Source organism: Jaculus jaculus, chromosome 2 (genome assembly GCF_020740685.1).
Source record: "Jaculus jaculus isolate mJacJac1 chromosome 2, mJacJac1.mat.Y.cur, whole genome shotgun sequence".
Classification (NCBI taxonomy): Eukaryota; Metazoa; Chordata; class Mammalia; order Rodentia; family Dipodidae; genus Jaculus; species Jaculus jaculus.
The window spans coordinates 136,820,112-136,838,178 of NC_059103.1; the positions used below are offsets into that span (position 1 = coordinate 136,820,112).

Sequence of the window (18,067 nt, forward strand, 5' to 3'; positions counted from 1 at the left end):
CAAGTTCTCTTTATTATAACATGCTTTTGTTTTGTTTTAAGGTATCTAGAAAGCATTACATGACCCAGTTGTTTAAAGAAACTGCTTCTATTCTAAATGGATCCATTTCATCTAATATTCAAGTCTGCCTTAGGGAAGAAATTAGTCCCTGTATAACTCAATTAAGGAATGTAAATTTTTTTATTTATTTGCAAGGAGAAAGAGAAAATAATGAGTGTGTCACTGCAGATGAACTCCAGATACATGCACCACATTGTGCCCTTGGCTTTACCTAGCTACTGGGGAATTGAACCCAGGCCTTCAGGCTTTACAAGCAAAAACCTTTCACCATTAAGCCACCTTTCCAGCCTTAAGGAATTTTTAAAACATTATTCTAAAAATTCCTTTGTGAAACTGGCCTACTTGTTCATGCATTATGTTAAAGTCTAATTCCAGGAAATTAAAGAATATTACTTTAAAAAGCCAATGTGGAAAAGTTGAAAAATCAGTATATATTAACTTAGTTTTATTATTGGTATGAAACTTAAAATACTGTACAGTGAGGTGTGCTGAAGAACAGTATACACTGTTATACTATTACCAATTATTCATTACTCAATTGTGGTATGTACAGCAATCACAAAATCTAAGATAATAGCGATAGCTAGTGCCTTTAGGTGATACATGTATACAATTTTACCAAGTTGCTAAAGCATTTGTTAGCATTTATAGTAAGTACACTATTCTTGTTTTTACAAGTGCTAAGCAGCATTTCCCTCCAAAAAGTAGACGACTTTCCAGTTCTTAGTACTAATTCTTAAAGTTAAATAAACCTGAAAATATTGATAATCTTTTCAATCTTTTATTGCTCTACCACAGGCATAAAGGCTCAGGAAAGAGTTTATTCTAAAGAAAAGTAGGCAATACCTTAAAATGTAAAATACTAATTAATACAAGCAGATAATATCAACTAAAACTTTTTCCTTTACTAGTTTTTCCTTTTCTTTTTACAAGAGTATAGTCAATGTGTTAATATTATACTACAAAAGCATATAGACTCCATAATTAAAAACTTCTGACTGTCAGATATACAAGTAATGGCATTTTCTCCAATAATTCAATTATTACAATTTCTATTTTAGAATAAACATTAAAAATCCCACAATTTAAATATCATTAACTATGACTTGAAAACACTTAGCATCTCAAAGAATGACAGAACTATTAACTCTGTAACTCAACATTGCTATTATTTCTTAAATACACACTTTACTATGGCATATTTTCACGAGTTGCTCTAGTTTGAAAAAATTAACTTATGTTGTGGAGAGCTTCTAGGTTATATAATTACATTAAATTATGTAACCTTGAAAAGTAGGACATATGTAGCCAACTTAGAATATGTATCTATTCCTGTTATAAAAGGTCACTTTAAATTTATGTTAAAATAAGTAGAATTTAAACCAAGGCTTTACTTTTATAAAAATCTTAAGACAGAGACCTTGCTTTGAATCATGAAATGAGAGACAAAGAGAGGGAATGAACACCATAAAACTCTCAAAATTTGCACTGCAGGACAGCACTAACTACTGGGGAGACTCAAAATTCATCAAAGTGCCAAGGATATGGGAATGTTGAGTGCTCAGCAATAAAGGAAGCATCTATATCACCCTCTCCAAGGCTCTGGGGACACTGTAGAAGTGGTGGCAAAAAGAACCCAAGAGCCAAAGAATGGGAAGGAGTGTTTTGGAATGCTCTCTTCCAGATATGAATTGGACACTGTATTCATGACCTGTCTGCAACAAGACCTGCACAATACTGAGATCATCAACATTTTGTCATGGATGATAAAGGACCAAAAAAAAAAAACCAAAAACGTAAAACATCAAAGTAAAGGGACTAGTTAGAAGGATATGGAGGACAAATGCAGGTAACAGGAAAGGGATTATGATCAAAATAGATTATGTACATGTATGAAAATTGGCAACCGAAGTTCTTTTTTTAATTGCACTGCAGTATTTTAAATTTGGGCCAGTTAAATTTACTATTGCAAAATGAGGACAAAACTGTTGATACTAGGAAATAAACACTATAATATTATTACTACATCAACAAACTGAAATATAACTAATGATAGAACGTACAAGTTTTATTTCATACCCAAAGGTTACTTCTTACTAAGGTCCTAAACAGCAGGTAACTATGTAAAACAATACTGTTACAAATTTTGCATTTAGTAGCTAACATGTGATATGTCAGTATAATTCTCAAAAGCCTGTCATTAACAGCATGAGTTAATAGCAAAGTGATCTTCCCTGAGGTAAAGAGACCATTTGTAAGAGACACTGTTAATATCCAATGAAGTTGGTCCTTGAAAACAATGGCAATAAAAACCTGTGGCTGGGAACCACAGAAACATTTCAGATTGGGATCTTAACTGCAAAGCAGAAAGCTTGATTGTAAAAAACAAACTGAAAGTCAAGGACGATACAAAGCGATCTTCAGTCAATAGCATTTGTTAAGTTTCTCAGGCCTCTTTCCTTATATTTTTCAAAAAACACTTAAAACATATTTAAGGGGAGGTGGGATAGGATGTATAGGCTTGCTCTTTAGTTCCTGAGTAACCATTCCTTTGGAGCTAATTATATTCTATCTCATAATGCTTGGCAGTGTCTTGTTTCTTTCAACCAGTATACTAAGCATATACCACCTTTAACTACATGGACTTTGGGTCATCAACTCAAACTTGGTATGAATATAGAACAGATTACTGAAGAAAAATATTTACATTACAATATTATTTCAACACTCAGTTAAAGACTACATATAGAATTGAATAGGATTGGATTATAGTTATGTTACTTCTAGAATTAAAAAGTACTTTGATTGACATTTTTAGCTTGGACTCAAAGATGCAGTGGTATCACAAATGTTTTTTTTAAACTTACAGATATATAAACAAATACAAGGATGACATTTTTAAAAAATAACCTGTTCTAAAACTTTGTGAGAATGATACCTGGCCTACCTATAAAAATTATCCCATGCAAATTTTTCAGCTGATTTAAAGTAACTTCAAGAAATTCAATCACATCTCAGAATCAAGCCTTTTATTCTTTATCAAGGGAGAACCAAACTGTTATTATATTATTTACACCCAACTAGTTTCTAAGTAGCATTGCTGTCACTAGAGACATTAATAAAGTATTGTCAGAGATTAAGCCCATCTTCGGATGTTCACATGTGCATTATAACTTACACTAAATTTAAGTATTTAACAGGGAGACATTTTCACTTTAAAGCTTTGAGATCTTGTCATTAACTAAATATACCACACCACAAGTGAAGAAGGTATCTGTTAAAGAAAGGTGATTATACAATTTACTTCAAAGCAATACATTTTGTTTGTTGAGTAACTTTCCTGTATGTAAACAACAACAAAAAAAAAATTAAAGGAAGAATGTTTCAGTGTCTGAAAATTTCAAAAATGATGCAGTGGTTAATGAAGTAACTTTTTTAAAAAATAATTTTTAGTTTAATACACAAGCAACAGTGTTAAATATATTTGGTAGTTCTCTTATGTGAAACTAGTGCACAAAATGTTCTAATTTTTTCTGCTATTTTGATTAAAAAATGCTTGAAAGTAAATTTAGAAGTAGAAGAATGGAGATAAAATATTGCAAAGTATGTGACATGATGATAAATAATAATCTAAATACATATGTGTGTATATAGATATACATTTTAAGCTCAGATACACTTGTCAAATGTCTGGATTTTCCATTCTTTCCCTATTCAATGAAATGATTCAACAAAATGGGGTAATTAACATGTGGGTTCAGTTAGACACTTTCATAGAAAGAAGACCAAAACTTCCCTTACCTAGAAAAATAATAAGTCAAATATGAACTATATCTTTTATGAACCAACAGGTAGAGATTTTTTAACACCTGATAATATACCTTCTGGTGTACAGTTTGAGAACTGCAAACAGTTCTGCATCTGTTACATGTGCAAACAGAGACAAGCTTTGAATGCTCTTAAGTAAGTGATTGTATTAATACACACTTGTCTTTATCATTCAAATTCAACTTAATTTTAGTGAACATAGGAAGAAGATGGACTGAAAAGTACATTTCCAATACACAGTTGCAGAACAGGATAAAATAGTGCAACATCAATCTCAGGATAAACACTCTGCTTTTAAGAAATAAGCACAAGAGCTACTTCTTGAGAAAACTGGCACTACAGATTTAATGAATGCATTATTTAAGCAAATGCTCAATTGCTCATGGTATGTGACAGTAAAACTTGTATTCAAACCTAAATGAAGCCAACAAATAAGGAAAATATTCTAGACTCTAAGAAAAAAGAAAACAATTTGGTTCAAAGGGTGGTTCAAAAGACACTTAGCATATACAGACTTAAATACCATTGATCAAAGTTGCAGAACAATGTAACTCACTCATAAAGATCAATTCTTAGAAATTCTCTGTGAATCTGACATACTCTAAAAATTAGAAATTAACTACTGCTACCATTATTCTTAAAATTTCTACCACAATTTCCAATCAACTTTTATGCAAGATTTAAAAGAAGTAGATGGAACTTAACTAGGCCAGGATTCAAAAAAATAATGGCAATATATATATCAACAGAGCGCACAATTGGCCATGTTGGCTCAGACCAACTAACTGAATCACACTGGCTTTATCATACTAGAATAGGTATTTCTCCCAACTTTGTTCAGATTGGGAAACTGTTATATCATTGCACTGTACTCTCAAGATATTTTTGCCAGGAACAGCTAGCTATTAATGTGTGCACTGTCAAAGAGTGTAACAAATCACTTTATGAATATTAAGATACAATTTAGTTCAAATAAATTTGAATTGGCATAAAATTTTGACACTCCAATAAATATGTAGGATGGCTATTGTGATAACATGAGCAAAATCTCATTTTGTCCCCAATTCTGGTCTTTGTAGAAACCTAACATATTAGCAAGAGAATTTTCATGTTTGAAACATTAAGACTTTCATGAAATTAAAATTACAACGAACTTCCAATAAACCACATATATAGAAAAAAAATCATTTCAACATATCTAACAACTAATTTATAGGAATTCAGAGCCAGCCTGGGCAGCAGTATATTAAAAGCTATTGCCAATCACACACTTGCTATCATGCACTGAATAACAAGATATAATCTTTGAATTATATACGTACAAGATTTTTAATGACTAATCAAGTTACGTGGCCCAGCCATCAAATATTACATATTCACAATAAACATTCGCACTTTATTAGCCTCTAATTAAATCAAGAGTGATCCATTGGCTCAATTGTGTTAGTCATCTCAGCATCTTGACTATCCATTTCTTCAGGCTCCTCCACAGAATTTTCTTTTTGTGCTTTTGACTTTGTAGCAAATGCTGCTCCCAGTGCATCTGCCACACAACTATCAGTTGTTTCTGTATTCAAATTTTCAGTGCCACCAGTTAAAGCAAAAGATTCAGGCAAGCCAGTCTGAAGGTTCCCAGGCCTCACAGAAGAACTTACAACTTCTACTTTTCTTTGAGGAAGATCAGATGGTGACTGCTCTGTACTTTGATCCCGTAAGTGCTTGTCCATTGAAGCCTGAATAGAAGAAACCATTTCCTGCAATTTTTTTCGCTGGGCCTCAACCACATCAGGATCAAGCTGCCTGCCGTCTCTCATTGTTACTACTCCAGGAGCCATTCGAATAAGCTCACTGTTACTAGGAGCAGCTGTGAATATAGGAGGCTCTGTTTTAGTGGAACTATTACTAAAATCTGTCCCTGTATTATGCTTTCTTACACCTGGAGTTTCCCTGGCTCTGGGATCAAGGTGTAGGTTACTGGATGCAGTTCCTAGAGAATGCCCCTTTCCCTGAAAGGCAGTTACATTATGAAGTTGTTCAGACTTCTTTTTCACTACTCCACCACTACCTAGTTTTAATAACCCATGTGAGGGACTCGATTCCCTACTTCTCGTAGAAGCCTCTGCTCGAACCTGACTTACAGCATCTTTAACTAAATCTTCAACATCAGGACCAATGGGGAAATGTCCAGCAGCATCCACACACAACTCCAGTCTGTCTTCAGAAGCATTATAAACAAAGGTTTTGCCAGGAAGATGTGGAAAAGTACAATGCTTGCCATCAGCCATACCTAGATAAATGGAAAAGATATTGAACATATTAAAGTTTTATTTACAGTATTAGCAAAGGTACAGCAAAAACTAATGGTTAAAATGGTAATTTCTCTCTCTCTCTCTCTCTTTTTTTTCTTTTTTGGTTTTTCAATGTAGGGTCTTGCTGTAGTCCAGGTTGACCTGGAATTCATCATGTAGTCTCAGGATGGCTTTGCATTCACAGCGATTCTCCTACCTTGGCCTCCTGAGTGCTGGGATTAGCATGCACCACCACGCCCATCCCTAAAATAGTAATTTTTCAATAGCAATGGACAGAAAATAGCCTTGAAAACAAGATTCATTATAAAATAATTTTTCTACTAAAAAAAAGAATATCACCATGAACCTTAAAGTAGTTCCCCCACCAAGTGTGTATGTGTGTGTATTTCTGTAGCAAAGTTAAGGAAGAAGCTTGAAACATTTGTACTACAAAGAAAAAAATACAGACCAATAAGAAACTGTATAAGTATTTACTAAAATTCAAAATATACTTTGAGATTAACATTGATTTCAATAGTAAGTAAAGTAGCACCTTAGTGTTACTTTCTTGACATACTTCTAGCACAGACAACTGACAAAAAGATATGCAAAACTTTAAAAGTTGCTGGAGATATATAGCTCAGTAGTAGCCTGCTTGCCTACTATGTACAAGGCCTTGTGTTCAATTCTTTTTTTTTTTTTAGTTTTTTGAGGTAGGGTCTCACTCTAGCTCAGGCTGACCTGGAATTCACTATGGAGTCTCAGGGTGGCCTCAAACTCATGGCAATCCTACTACCTCTACCTCCCGAGTACTGGGATTAAGGGCATGCACCACCACACCCAGCTTTGTGTTCAATTCTTAAGACATAGCAAAAAAAGATTTAAAGTCAGAAATTTGGTCTAAGTAATACTTCGGCCAGCTGCAGTGGTTCATGCCTATAATCCCCAGCACTCAGGGCTACAGACTGAGTTTCAGGTCAGCCTGGGTTAGAGAGACACTGCTTCAAAAAACAAAAAAAAAAAAAAAAAAAAAAAAAAGAAAGAAAAAAGGAAGAAAATAAAATAAAATTTAATTTTTAAAAAGGAAAAAGTATTTAATTCGAATTGATAATAGCAATCCCAGGAATTTGAGTATATCTTCCATGTAACTGACAATAACTTCCCTCAGTTGCTTTTTATGTGGATGGGAGTTGGGAAATGAAAGGATGAAGGTGATGGTTTTATTTCTTCTAATTTGGACTTTGAGGCTGATCTCAAACTCACTATGTAGCCCATGTGGGCCTTAAGTTCATGATCTGCTTGTCTCAGCTTTTGAGTGCTAGAATCACAGGCTGCATCACTACACCTGCCTGTTTTCTTCAAAGTTTTATGTTTCTAGTTTGAAATTATTTTAAAAATGTTAGCTATAGAACTGAGGCTAATATTTTCACCAAATGGTTTAGGATAAATTAATATCTACATGCAAAAGAATGAAGTGGCTTTTTGCAGGGAGGTGGATAGGGAAATTGAGACAAAGTCTAGAAGTCCTGGCTGGTTTTTAATTTACAGCAATGCTCTTACCTCAACCTGGAGTTAAAGGTGTGAACCACCACACACAGCTTTAAATACTAACTTTTCAAGACCATTAACTGGAGGCTATAGGTGAGCTCAGTTGGTAGAGTGCCTGCTTAGCATTCATGAGAATCTGGGTTGCCTCCTTGGCACCACATAAACCAGACATAATGGTGCTTTGTTTGTAACCTCAGCAGCTGGGAGGGGGTAGCAAGGGGATTAGGAGTTCAAGATCTTTTTTTTTTTTTTTTTTTTTTTTTTAATAACTACAAACAGGAGGCCAGCCTAAGCTACATGACAGCCTATCTCAAAAAGAAAGCTGGAAGTAGTGGAGTACACTTTTAGTCCCAGCACTGAGAAGCTGAGGTAAGAGGATCACAGTGTGGGGCTTCAGAGTGAGTTCCCAGTAAGCCTGGGCTAGAGTGAAACCCTGCCTTGAAAAAAAAAGAGTAACAATAATTAATACACACACACACACACACACACACACACAGAGAGAGAGAGAGAGAGAGAGAGAGAGATGAAAAAGGCTTGAGACAACCACAGCTGGGGACAGAAGATCCAACATCCAAGGGAGAAGAATTCAAGAAGCTGAGACAGGTCCATAGGAAAGAAAAGCTTCAGGAAAGGGAAGCCTGCCATATCAGAAGTAAAGTAAGAGTTCTACAAGTGTAATGTCACATTATGATCTGAGCACCCAGGAGTCCAGCCAGCCTGAACTACAGAATAAAACTACCTCAAAAAACATATCACAAAGTACAATGAAATAAAAGAAAATTTAAAAAGGATTCAAAAACAAAATGCTTACAGAAAAAATACAGCTGTTTATACTAAAAATAAAAATCTAAGATCACTAATCGGAGCTTCTATTTAGAGAAGCTAGAAGGAAAAAACTAAATTAAACCCAAAGCTTCTTTTTTTTTTTTAAATTTTTTTTTGGTTTTCTGAGGTAGGGTTTCACTGTAGCCCAGGCTGACCTGGAATTCACTATGGAGTCTCAGGGTGGCCTCGAACTCACGACAATCCTCCTACCTCTGCCTCCCGAGTGCTGGGATTAAAGGCGTGCGCCACCACGCCCGGCTCCAAAGCTTCTTAAAGAAAGAAAAATAAAAGCTAAAATCTGAAAATTAGAGAAAAATCTATAAGCCCAAAAGGTATCTCTTTAAAAACATCAATAAAATTGATAAACTATCAACTAGATGTGATGATTTACATTGATTGTCAACTTAGGAGGACCTAGAATCACATGTAAGGGCTCATGCAGAGTTGGTTAGCCTCTGTTTATGTCTGTGAGAGATTTTGTCTCAGCAATGAGAAGGTAACTAACATGCCAGACCAGTGAGCAAAAAGAGAAAGAGCCAAAGAGAAAGAGTGGTGGTGCATGCCTTTAATCCTAGCACTCAGGAGGCAGAGGAAGGATGATCACCATGAGTTTGAGGCCACCCTGAGACTATATAGTAAATTCCAGCTCAGCCTAAGCTAGAGCAAGACCCTACCTCAAGCCCCACCCCATGCAAAAAGAAGGAGGGAAGGAAGGAAGGGAGGAAAGAAGGGAGGTGGGGAGGGAGGTAGAGAGGGCGGAAAAAAAGAGGGAGCTACAAATTTCTAATATCATACAAAAGAGCTAAAGATTTTACTAGACATTAAAAGGAGACTAGGGGCTGAAGAGATGGTTCAGTGATTAAAGGCACATGCTTGCGTACAAAGCTTAATGTCGCAGGTTCAGTTCCCCAGTACCCACATGAAGCCTCTCTCTGTCTCTCAAAATAAAATATTTTCTAAAACCCACAAGTTATAAACTTCTAACGCATAATGGCACAGAGTAATTATTCCCATTGTAAAAAGGCATAACAATGAAAGACTGAACCAATGTAAAATCAATAACCAGCAGGTAAATATCAAACATTTGCAGTTCCAACACTGACATCTGTAACCAGTGACAAAAGTCACTGGGCTTCCAATTCCATCCCTCCAGCTGGTCTGCTCATAGCCTAGGGAAAATGCCATCCTGATCTGGCAACTTTCCTTGTAGCCATCCCTTAGTCCTGGCACCTTCTTGAATCTCCAATGAAATACATGGTTCATCTTCACAGCTCCATACAAGGCCTTACCGGGACTTCATACAAGGACTTCAACCCTGTTTCACCTTGCCACATTTCAGCAGCTTCTGGAACTGCATGCACCTCATTAACCCACTTCCCTGCATTTTTTTAATACTTCCAAAACCAGTACCAGGCAGACAGCATAGCCAAATTTGTAAATCCAAATTTGACCCTCAAGAGAAAAATACTTCACCAGTCTTTCTTAAAGCCATCTCCTTTCAAAAGAATTTGTATTCTTACTAGCTTGAGCCTTTGGTTTCACTCTCAGGGTATTTTTTCCCATTGTCCCAATGCAAAACAGTTGGCTTGGGCTAGAAGGATGGCTTAGCAGTTAACAGGCGCTTGTCTGCAAAGCCAAGGACCCAGGTTCGATTCCCCAGGAATTTGTTTGCAGTGGCTGGAGGCCCTGGTGTGCCCATGCTCTCTCTCCCCCTCTTTCTCTGTCAAATAAATAAATAAAAATAAATAAAATATTAAACAAAAAACAGTTGGCTCACTTTTAATGGTGGTAAAACTGAACAATTGCAGCTTCAGTCTAAAGCCAGTCTCTGTGCCAGTAACTTTAAACTTGCTCACATTTCTTTCTGTAGCAAACTTCGTATCTTTCATATTTTTTTGTTCTAACCCTTATAGTTTCTATCAAGCATATCCATCCATTACCTGAATTCAACTTTGCTCAAAGGGCAAAATGCAGCCAGCCTTTCTGCAAGTAGCCCAGTTCCAACCAAGTTCTACCTTTTCCATTTGAAACTTTATAAGCCAAGCCTTCACAGTCCACCATTCTCTCTGCATTTATGATTTTCAAACTCTCAACAGTCAAGTTCTACTGACAGCATTGCCATGCTTCTTCAGTCCAAAGTACCAAATCCTTCACTATTCCTCCCACAACCACATTCCAAAAGATACAAAAGCCACACAACCAGATTCATCACAGTAACCACCTCACTTCTCGGTACCAATTTTCCTGTTGCAATTACCTTCTCAGTGCTGGAACAAAAGCAGCTAATGGAAGGAAAGATTTTTTTCTATTTAAGTTTTGGTTTATAATATTGAAGAGAAGCTTCATAATGGCAGGGGAAAGCATAGCATGAACACAGGCTGGACATCATCTCTGCCAGCAGCACCAGAAGAATGAGGTGAACTCTACCAAGGGGGTGCTGGCTGTAACTCCCTATGCCCCCCCAACAACAAACCTCCTCCAGAAAGGGCCTACCACTCAAACTGCCACCATGTGGGGGACAAAGCATTCAGAACACATTCAGTTTAAGGGGATACCTCATTCTACCCATCACAATGATATACCAAACTTAAAGATGAGACAAATCATTTAAATAGCCCTATAACAATGAGATAAAAGAAATTATTTCAAAAATCTCCCAACTAAATAATGTCCAGGCCAAGATGGATTTACTAGTGAATTTCACCAGAACTTCAAGCAGGACCTAACACCAATGCTTCTCAAACTATTCCATAAAATAGAAAAGGGGTCCGATGTGGTGGTGCACACCTTTAATCCCAGCACTCGGGAAGCAGAACAAAGAGGATCACCATGAGTTAATGGCTACCCTGATACTACATAGTGAATTCCAGGTCAACGTGGGTTGCAGGTAGCTTTGTTAGGCAATTAGGGTGGCCACTAGCCCTTACTTTCCGAATGTGGGCTCTTTACCCACTCCTATTCTCCACATAATAGAGGCTTTTTTGTACTTTCTTTTCTGTTTTCTCTATGGTTTTTTGGGCCCACCATGTGAGCTCTCAAACCATGTGGGTATCATTCTCCACTCCTTGGTTCTTCATCAATAAATATAATAATTTAATAATTACCCTTCTCTGTCTTATTATATTCAAATCTTTGATTAAAATTAGATATGAACTTAGGGTTTAGGGTTCAAGGATTTTCCTGAACCCTTAGCACCCCATTATAACCATGTCTTGAAAAATAAAAAAAAAAAAGGAACACTACTAAACTCCTTTCATGAAGCCTTTTATAAAGTATTACTCTGACACACTAAAACCAGATTAAGACACAACAACAACAAAAAAAGAGAGAGTTTATAGATCAATCTTCTTCATCAACATAGATGCAAAAACTTTCAGCAAAATACTGGCAAACAGAATACAGGAACACATCAAAAAGGTGATTCACCCTGATCAGCAGAGTTTTATTCCAGAGATCCAGGGATGTCTCAACATACACAAGTCAATACATGTAATACACCATATAAATGGACTCAAGGACAAAAACACATGATCACTCTGATACAGGAAAGGCATTTGAGAAAAATCTAATATCCCTTCATATAAGAGACCCAAAGAGACTGGAAATAAAAGGAATAAATTTCAATATAATAGAAGCTATATATGACAAATCTATATTCAACACTAAACTAAATGGGTAACAGCTTGTAGCATTTCCACTAAAAATCAGGAACAAGAAAAGGGTGTCCACTTTCTCCACTTACTCAATGCAGTACTGGAAGTTTGAGCTAGAGAAATGAAAGGAGGAAGTCAGATTATGATTATTTGCAGATTATATCATTCTATACATAAAATATTCTAAAGCTCTACCAGAAAAACTGTTAGAGCTCATAAATACTTTCAGCAAAGTAAGAAGACAAAAAATTAACACACAGAAATTAGTAGACTTGCTATATAATACCAATAACAAATGTACTGAGGATGAAATCAGGGATACAATCCATTCACAATTGCTAGAAAGAAAGAAAGAGAGAGGGGGGAGGAGGAGAGAAGAGGAGAGGAGAGAGAGCGAGAAAGAAGAAAAGAGGAAGGGACAGAGGAACTTGAAATAAACCTAACAAAAGAAGTAAAGACTTCTACAATGAACATTTCAAAACACTCAACAGAGAAACTGAAGAAGATACTAGGAAATGGAAAGGCATTCCATGTTCATGAATTAGAAATATTAATGTTGTAAAAACGGCATCCTTACCAAAAGCAATATACAAATTTAAAGCAATCCTCATGAAAATTGCAATGCCATTCTTCACTAAGTAGGAAAACATACTGTGGTGGTTTGATGCAGGTGTCCCCCATAAATTTAGGCGTTCTGAATGCTAGATTCCCAGCTGATGGAGATTTGAGAATTAACACCTCCTGGTGGGAGCGGGCTTATCGGTATTATAGCCTGCTCCCTCTTACCAGTGTTTGGCACACTCTCCTGTTCCTGTTGTCCACCTGATGTTGGCCAGGAAGTGATGTCCACTCTCTGCTCAAGCCATTGTTTTCTCTGCCATCATGGAGCTTCCCCCTCAAGCCCATAAGCCAAAATAAACCTCTTTTTTTTCCCACAAGATGCTCTTAGTTGGGTGATTTCTACCAACAATGTGAACCTGAATGCAACATATACCTTAAACTCATTTAGAACTACAAATAACTTCAGATAACCAAAGCAACCCAAAGCAATAAAAATAAGGCTGGAGTTATCACCATACCTCAGTATGGGCATGTTAGGGCCACCAGGGCCTTTAGCTACTGCAAATGAATTCCAGACACATGCACCATTTTGTGCACTTGGTTTTATGTGTTCACTGGGGAATCAAACCTAGGCTGTTAAGCTTTGCAAGCAAGCACTGTTAGCCGCCAAGCCATCTCTCAAGCCCACCCTATTTGATTTTAAGGTATACTGAAGAGCCACATTTATAAGAACAGCATGGTACTGAGGCAGGCATGATAGTACACGCCTTTAATCCCAGCATTCAGGAGGCTGAGGTAGGAGGACTGCTGTGAGTTCAAGGCCACCCTGAGACTACATAGTGAATTCCTGGGCTAGAGTGAAACCCTACTTCAAAAAACAAAACAAAACAAAGAATAGCATGGTACTAGCACAAAAAAATAGATGTGTAGACCAATGAAACAGAATAGCAGATCTACATATAAACCCAGGCAGCTATAATCATCTGATTTTTGACAAAAATGCCAAGAACACTCACTAAAGAAAAAAAAAAAAACAGCTTTGACAAACAGTGCTCAGAAAACAGGATATCTGTATCTAGAAGAATGAAACAAGATGCTATGTATTTTTTTGGGCAAAAAAGTCAACTCCAAATGTATCAAAGATCTTAACATCAGACCTGAAATCTGAAACTGCTAGAGGAAAAAGTAGGGGAAACACTTACCACATAGGCATAGGCAAGGACTTTCTCAATGGAACTTCACTTGCTCAGAAAATAAGGCCATTAATCAACTACTAGACCTCATAAAATTAAAATGCTGTGTACAGCAAAGGACACTTAATCAAGCAAAGAGGCAGTCTACAGAATGGGAGAAAATTTTTGCCAGCTATACATATACAGGATCAATAATAAATCACAAAACCCAACTTAAAAAAAATGGGCTATAGAACTGAATCGAGTTCTCAAAAGAAGAAATACAACAGCTAATGATTTTTTAAAAAATATTTTTATTGGGCTGGAGAGATGGCTTAGCAGTTAAGGCACTTGCATTCAAAGCCTAAGGACCCAATTCAATTCTTCAGGTCCCACATAAGCCAGATGAACATGGTAGCACATGAGTCTGGAGTTCATTTGCAGTGGCTAAAGGCCCAGTGTACCCATTCTCTCTCTCTTTCTCTCCTCTCCCTCTGTCTGTCTCAAGTAAATAAATAAATAAAATAGGAAAAAGGTTAAAAACATATTTTGATTTGTTTGCCAACAGAGAGTTAGGCAAGAGAAAGAGAGAAAATGGACATGCCAGGGACTCCAACCACTGCAAAATAACTTCAGATGCATGCGTAACTGTGCACCTGCTTTACATGTGTACCCAGGTCATTAGGCTTTGTAGGCAAACAGGCAAACACCTTAAATGCTAAGCCATGTCTTCAGCCCCCAATAAATATTTTTAAAAATATTCAACATCGGGCTGGGGAGATGGCTTAGCGGTTAAGCGCTTGCCTGTGAAGCCTAAGGACCCCGGTTCGAGGCTCGGTTCCCCAGGTCCCACGTTAGCCAGATGCACAAGGAGGCGCATGCGTCTGGAGTTTGTTTGCAGAGGCTGGAAGCCCTGGCGCGCCCATTCTCTCTCTCTCCCCCTCTATCTGTCTTTCTCTCTGTGCCTGTCACTCTCAAATAAATAAATTTAAAAAAAAAATATTCAACGTCTCAGCCACTAGAGAAATGTAAATTAAAACTACTTTGAGATTCCATCTCACTCTAGTCAGAATGGCCATCATCCAGAAATCAAATGACAATAAATACTGGCAAGACAAAACCATGTCTATGGATGGGAATATAAACTGGTATTGCAATTATATGGTGGTTCCTGAAATAGCTAATAATAGGCTTATGAGTTATATTACTCCTGGACATATACCCTAGGGACTCTATACTTTATTATAAAGACCCTTGTTCATCAATTTTCATTGCTGCTCTATTCACAATAGCTAGGAAATGGAATCATCCTAGATGCCCATTTACTGATAATGGTTAATGAAGATGTAGTACATATATACAATAGTGCTTTTACTAAGTTTAGAGAGACTTTATTAGATTAGAGAAGGAAAGAGGAGAGACTGTGAAGAGATCCTACCCATGAGAAGGCAGGAGGGTGGTGAAGCCCCCATAATGAGTTTTATTGAAAAATGAACTTATGAAATTTACAGGAAAATTGATGGTTCTAGAAAGGATTATACTAAATAAGTAACCCAGGTTCAGAAAGTCCAACTGCATGTTCTCTCTCATATGCAGACCCTAGATTCAAATATATAGATTTGTATGTGAGTTGGAACAAGAGTCAGTAGTAGAGGCCTTAAAGCTAGAAAGGGGCAATGAGGGAGGGAGGAAAGAGAAGCAGTTAAAGAAAGGGTACAGTAAATATATAAGTACAGGGGCAGAATATTGGGGGTGGAATGGTCTAAGAGGGGATGGAGGAGAGGAGGGCATGGGAGAGTAGTTAATCAAAATTTAAGATGTTCTGAGTAAGCCATATGAAAACCTACTTCTCTAGTGAATGGAAAAAGTATATATAACTGGAGAGATGGCTCAGAGGTTAAAGGCACTTGCCTGCAAAACCTGACAGCTCAGGTTCAATTCCTGAATACCCCCATATAAAGAAAGGTGCACAAAGTGATGCATGCATGCATCTGGAGTTTGTTTGTAGTGGCAGTAGGCCCTGGTGCACCCATTCTAACAAAATAAAACAAATATTTAATGTGTGTGTGTATATATATTCATATATATAAGCTTAAAATATAAAAGAATTTGGGTAGAAGTACCCTCTGGGGCAGATAATGCTGCATCCAGAAGCCATAGATTGTTACAGAAAAATTTTAGTGCCAGAGTGGGGTACTTCCCAGTGGATTAGTGGTCAGGGAGGCCTCCAAGCCCTCCCCATGCAAAATACAGGCTACTGCCAAGGCTCTTGATGTCCCACCATAACTAGATGGTAAGACCTTATTACTGAAAACACCATTTACATCAGTTGCAGAACACTGAGAAATCAAGCTAAGAGCTAAGCTGGTAGCCTCCTCCCTCTTGACTAGCAGTCACAGTGCTGGAAATTGCTCTGCAGCCTGCTGAAGGAGAAAAGCCATTGGCAGTTTTAACCAATCAATGGACCTTGCAAGCTACACAACTGGCCTGCTAGACAAAATGTGCTCACTAGTGCAATAAATAGTAGCATGTCTGTTATGGGTTAACCAACAGCTATCAGATTGGATGTGAGGCTCACTCTATGGGAGAGAATTCATGCCTGACTTGATGCTGAAACCCTAGTTAAAAGCCTATGGCTAGGAAGGTCATAAGCTACAGGGGGTGGCACATGCATCTGGAGTTCATTTGCAGTGGTTGGAAGCCCTGGCACACCCATTCTCTCTCTCTCTCTCAGTAAATAAGTAATAAATAAATAAATAAATAAATAAATAAATAAATAAATAAATAAATAAAAAAAAAAACACCGAGTGCTGAATGGAGTGATAGCTCAGTACTATATGAGATATCTATCATATCCTCCAATGACTTAGGGACTGTAGCAGAAGAGGTGACAGAAAGAACATAAAAGCTAAAGGATGGAGGAGTGCTTTGGAATGCTATCTTTCAGATACTAAGTTATCACGTATTCATGACCTCACAGCAGCTGTAATTACCTGGACAAAACCTGCATAATACTAGGCCCATCAACAGGTTGTTGTGGATAGTGGTGGTAGAGGACAAAATAAACAAATTAAAAACAAACAAACAAACAAGCATTGAAGCCAGGCATAGTAGTGCAATGCCTTTAATCCCAGCACTGGGGTGGGGTCGGGGGGGGGGGAGGCAGAGGTAGGAGGATTGTCATGAATTTGAGGCCACCCTGAGACTATATAGTGAGTTCCAGGTCAGCCTGGGCTAGAATGAGACACTACTTCTACCCCCCCTCAAAAAATTAAAACAAGAGAGAATAGTAGGAAAAAGGGGGTTCAATGAGAGGGAGTAAGAAAGGGGGTCAAAGAAGGATGATGGGGTGATTTATGTAAATTTTTTTTTTAAATTTTTTTAATTTATTTATTTGAGAGCAACAGACACAGAGAGAAAGACAGATAGAGGGAGAGAGAGAGAATGGGCGCGCCAGGGCTTCCAGCCTCTGCAAACGAACTCCAGACGCGTGCGCCACCTTGTGCATCTGGCTAACGTGGGACCTAGGGAACCAAGCCTCGAACCGGGGTCCATAGGCTTCACAGGCGAGCGCTTAACCGCTAAGCCATCTCTCCAGCCCGATTTATGTAAATTTTAAAAATATTTATTAAAAAAACTAAAAGACTCAAAATAAAAACAAGAAAGTATAGGAAAATTTTAGTAATAATAATACAGAAAACAAAGCTAACCACATCAAGATAATTATCTTAACTAGGTAGTGATGAAGAAAAACTTGTTTGTAAATGTTACACACACTTGTGGTTGTGATCATAGGTGTAGCTCACTGGTAGAGCAACTTGCCTCACATGTAAAGTCCTTGGTTCAATCCTCAGCACTGCTAAAATAAATGTTGCCCAGATTGGCTTTGAACTCCTAGGCTCAAGCATCTGAAGTATCTTGGACTAAGTAAGTGCCACTATGCCCAGTTGGAAATGCTTTTAACAGAACAGCATTTGGGGCCTGGGGAAACAGCACAGCAGGTAAGAACACTTGCCATTCAAGCAGGAGGGCATAACTGTCTCTGAATTCAATTCCCAGCACTCATATAAACATCTGGGTGTTGCCATGCATGCCTGTAACCCCAGTCCCATGGGAAGTAGGAATAAGAGAA

General features: G+C 37.4%; 1 protein-coding gene across 1 annotated transcript in view; it reads right to left on the reverse strand.

Moving 5' to 3' along the window:
• Positions 1-490: 490 nt before the first annotated feature.
• Positions 491-18,067, reverse strand: part of Vcpip1 (valosin containing protein interacting protein 1) — a 39,452-nt gene continuing 21,875 nt past the window's right edge. Inside the window, exon 3 of the mRNA XM_004653307.3 lies at positions 491-6,175. Within this exon, the coding sequence (XP_004653364.2) occupies positions 5,304-6,175 (872 nt within the window). The 3' untranslated portion in view covers positions 491-5,303. The remainder of the gene's footprint in view (positions 6,176-18,067) is intronic.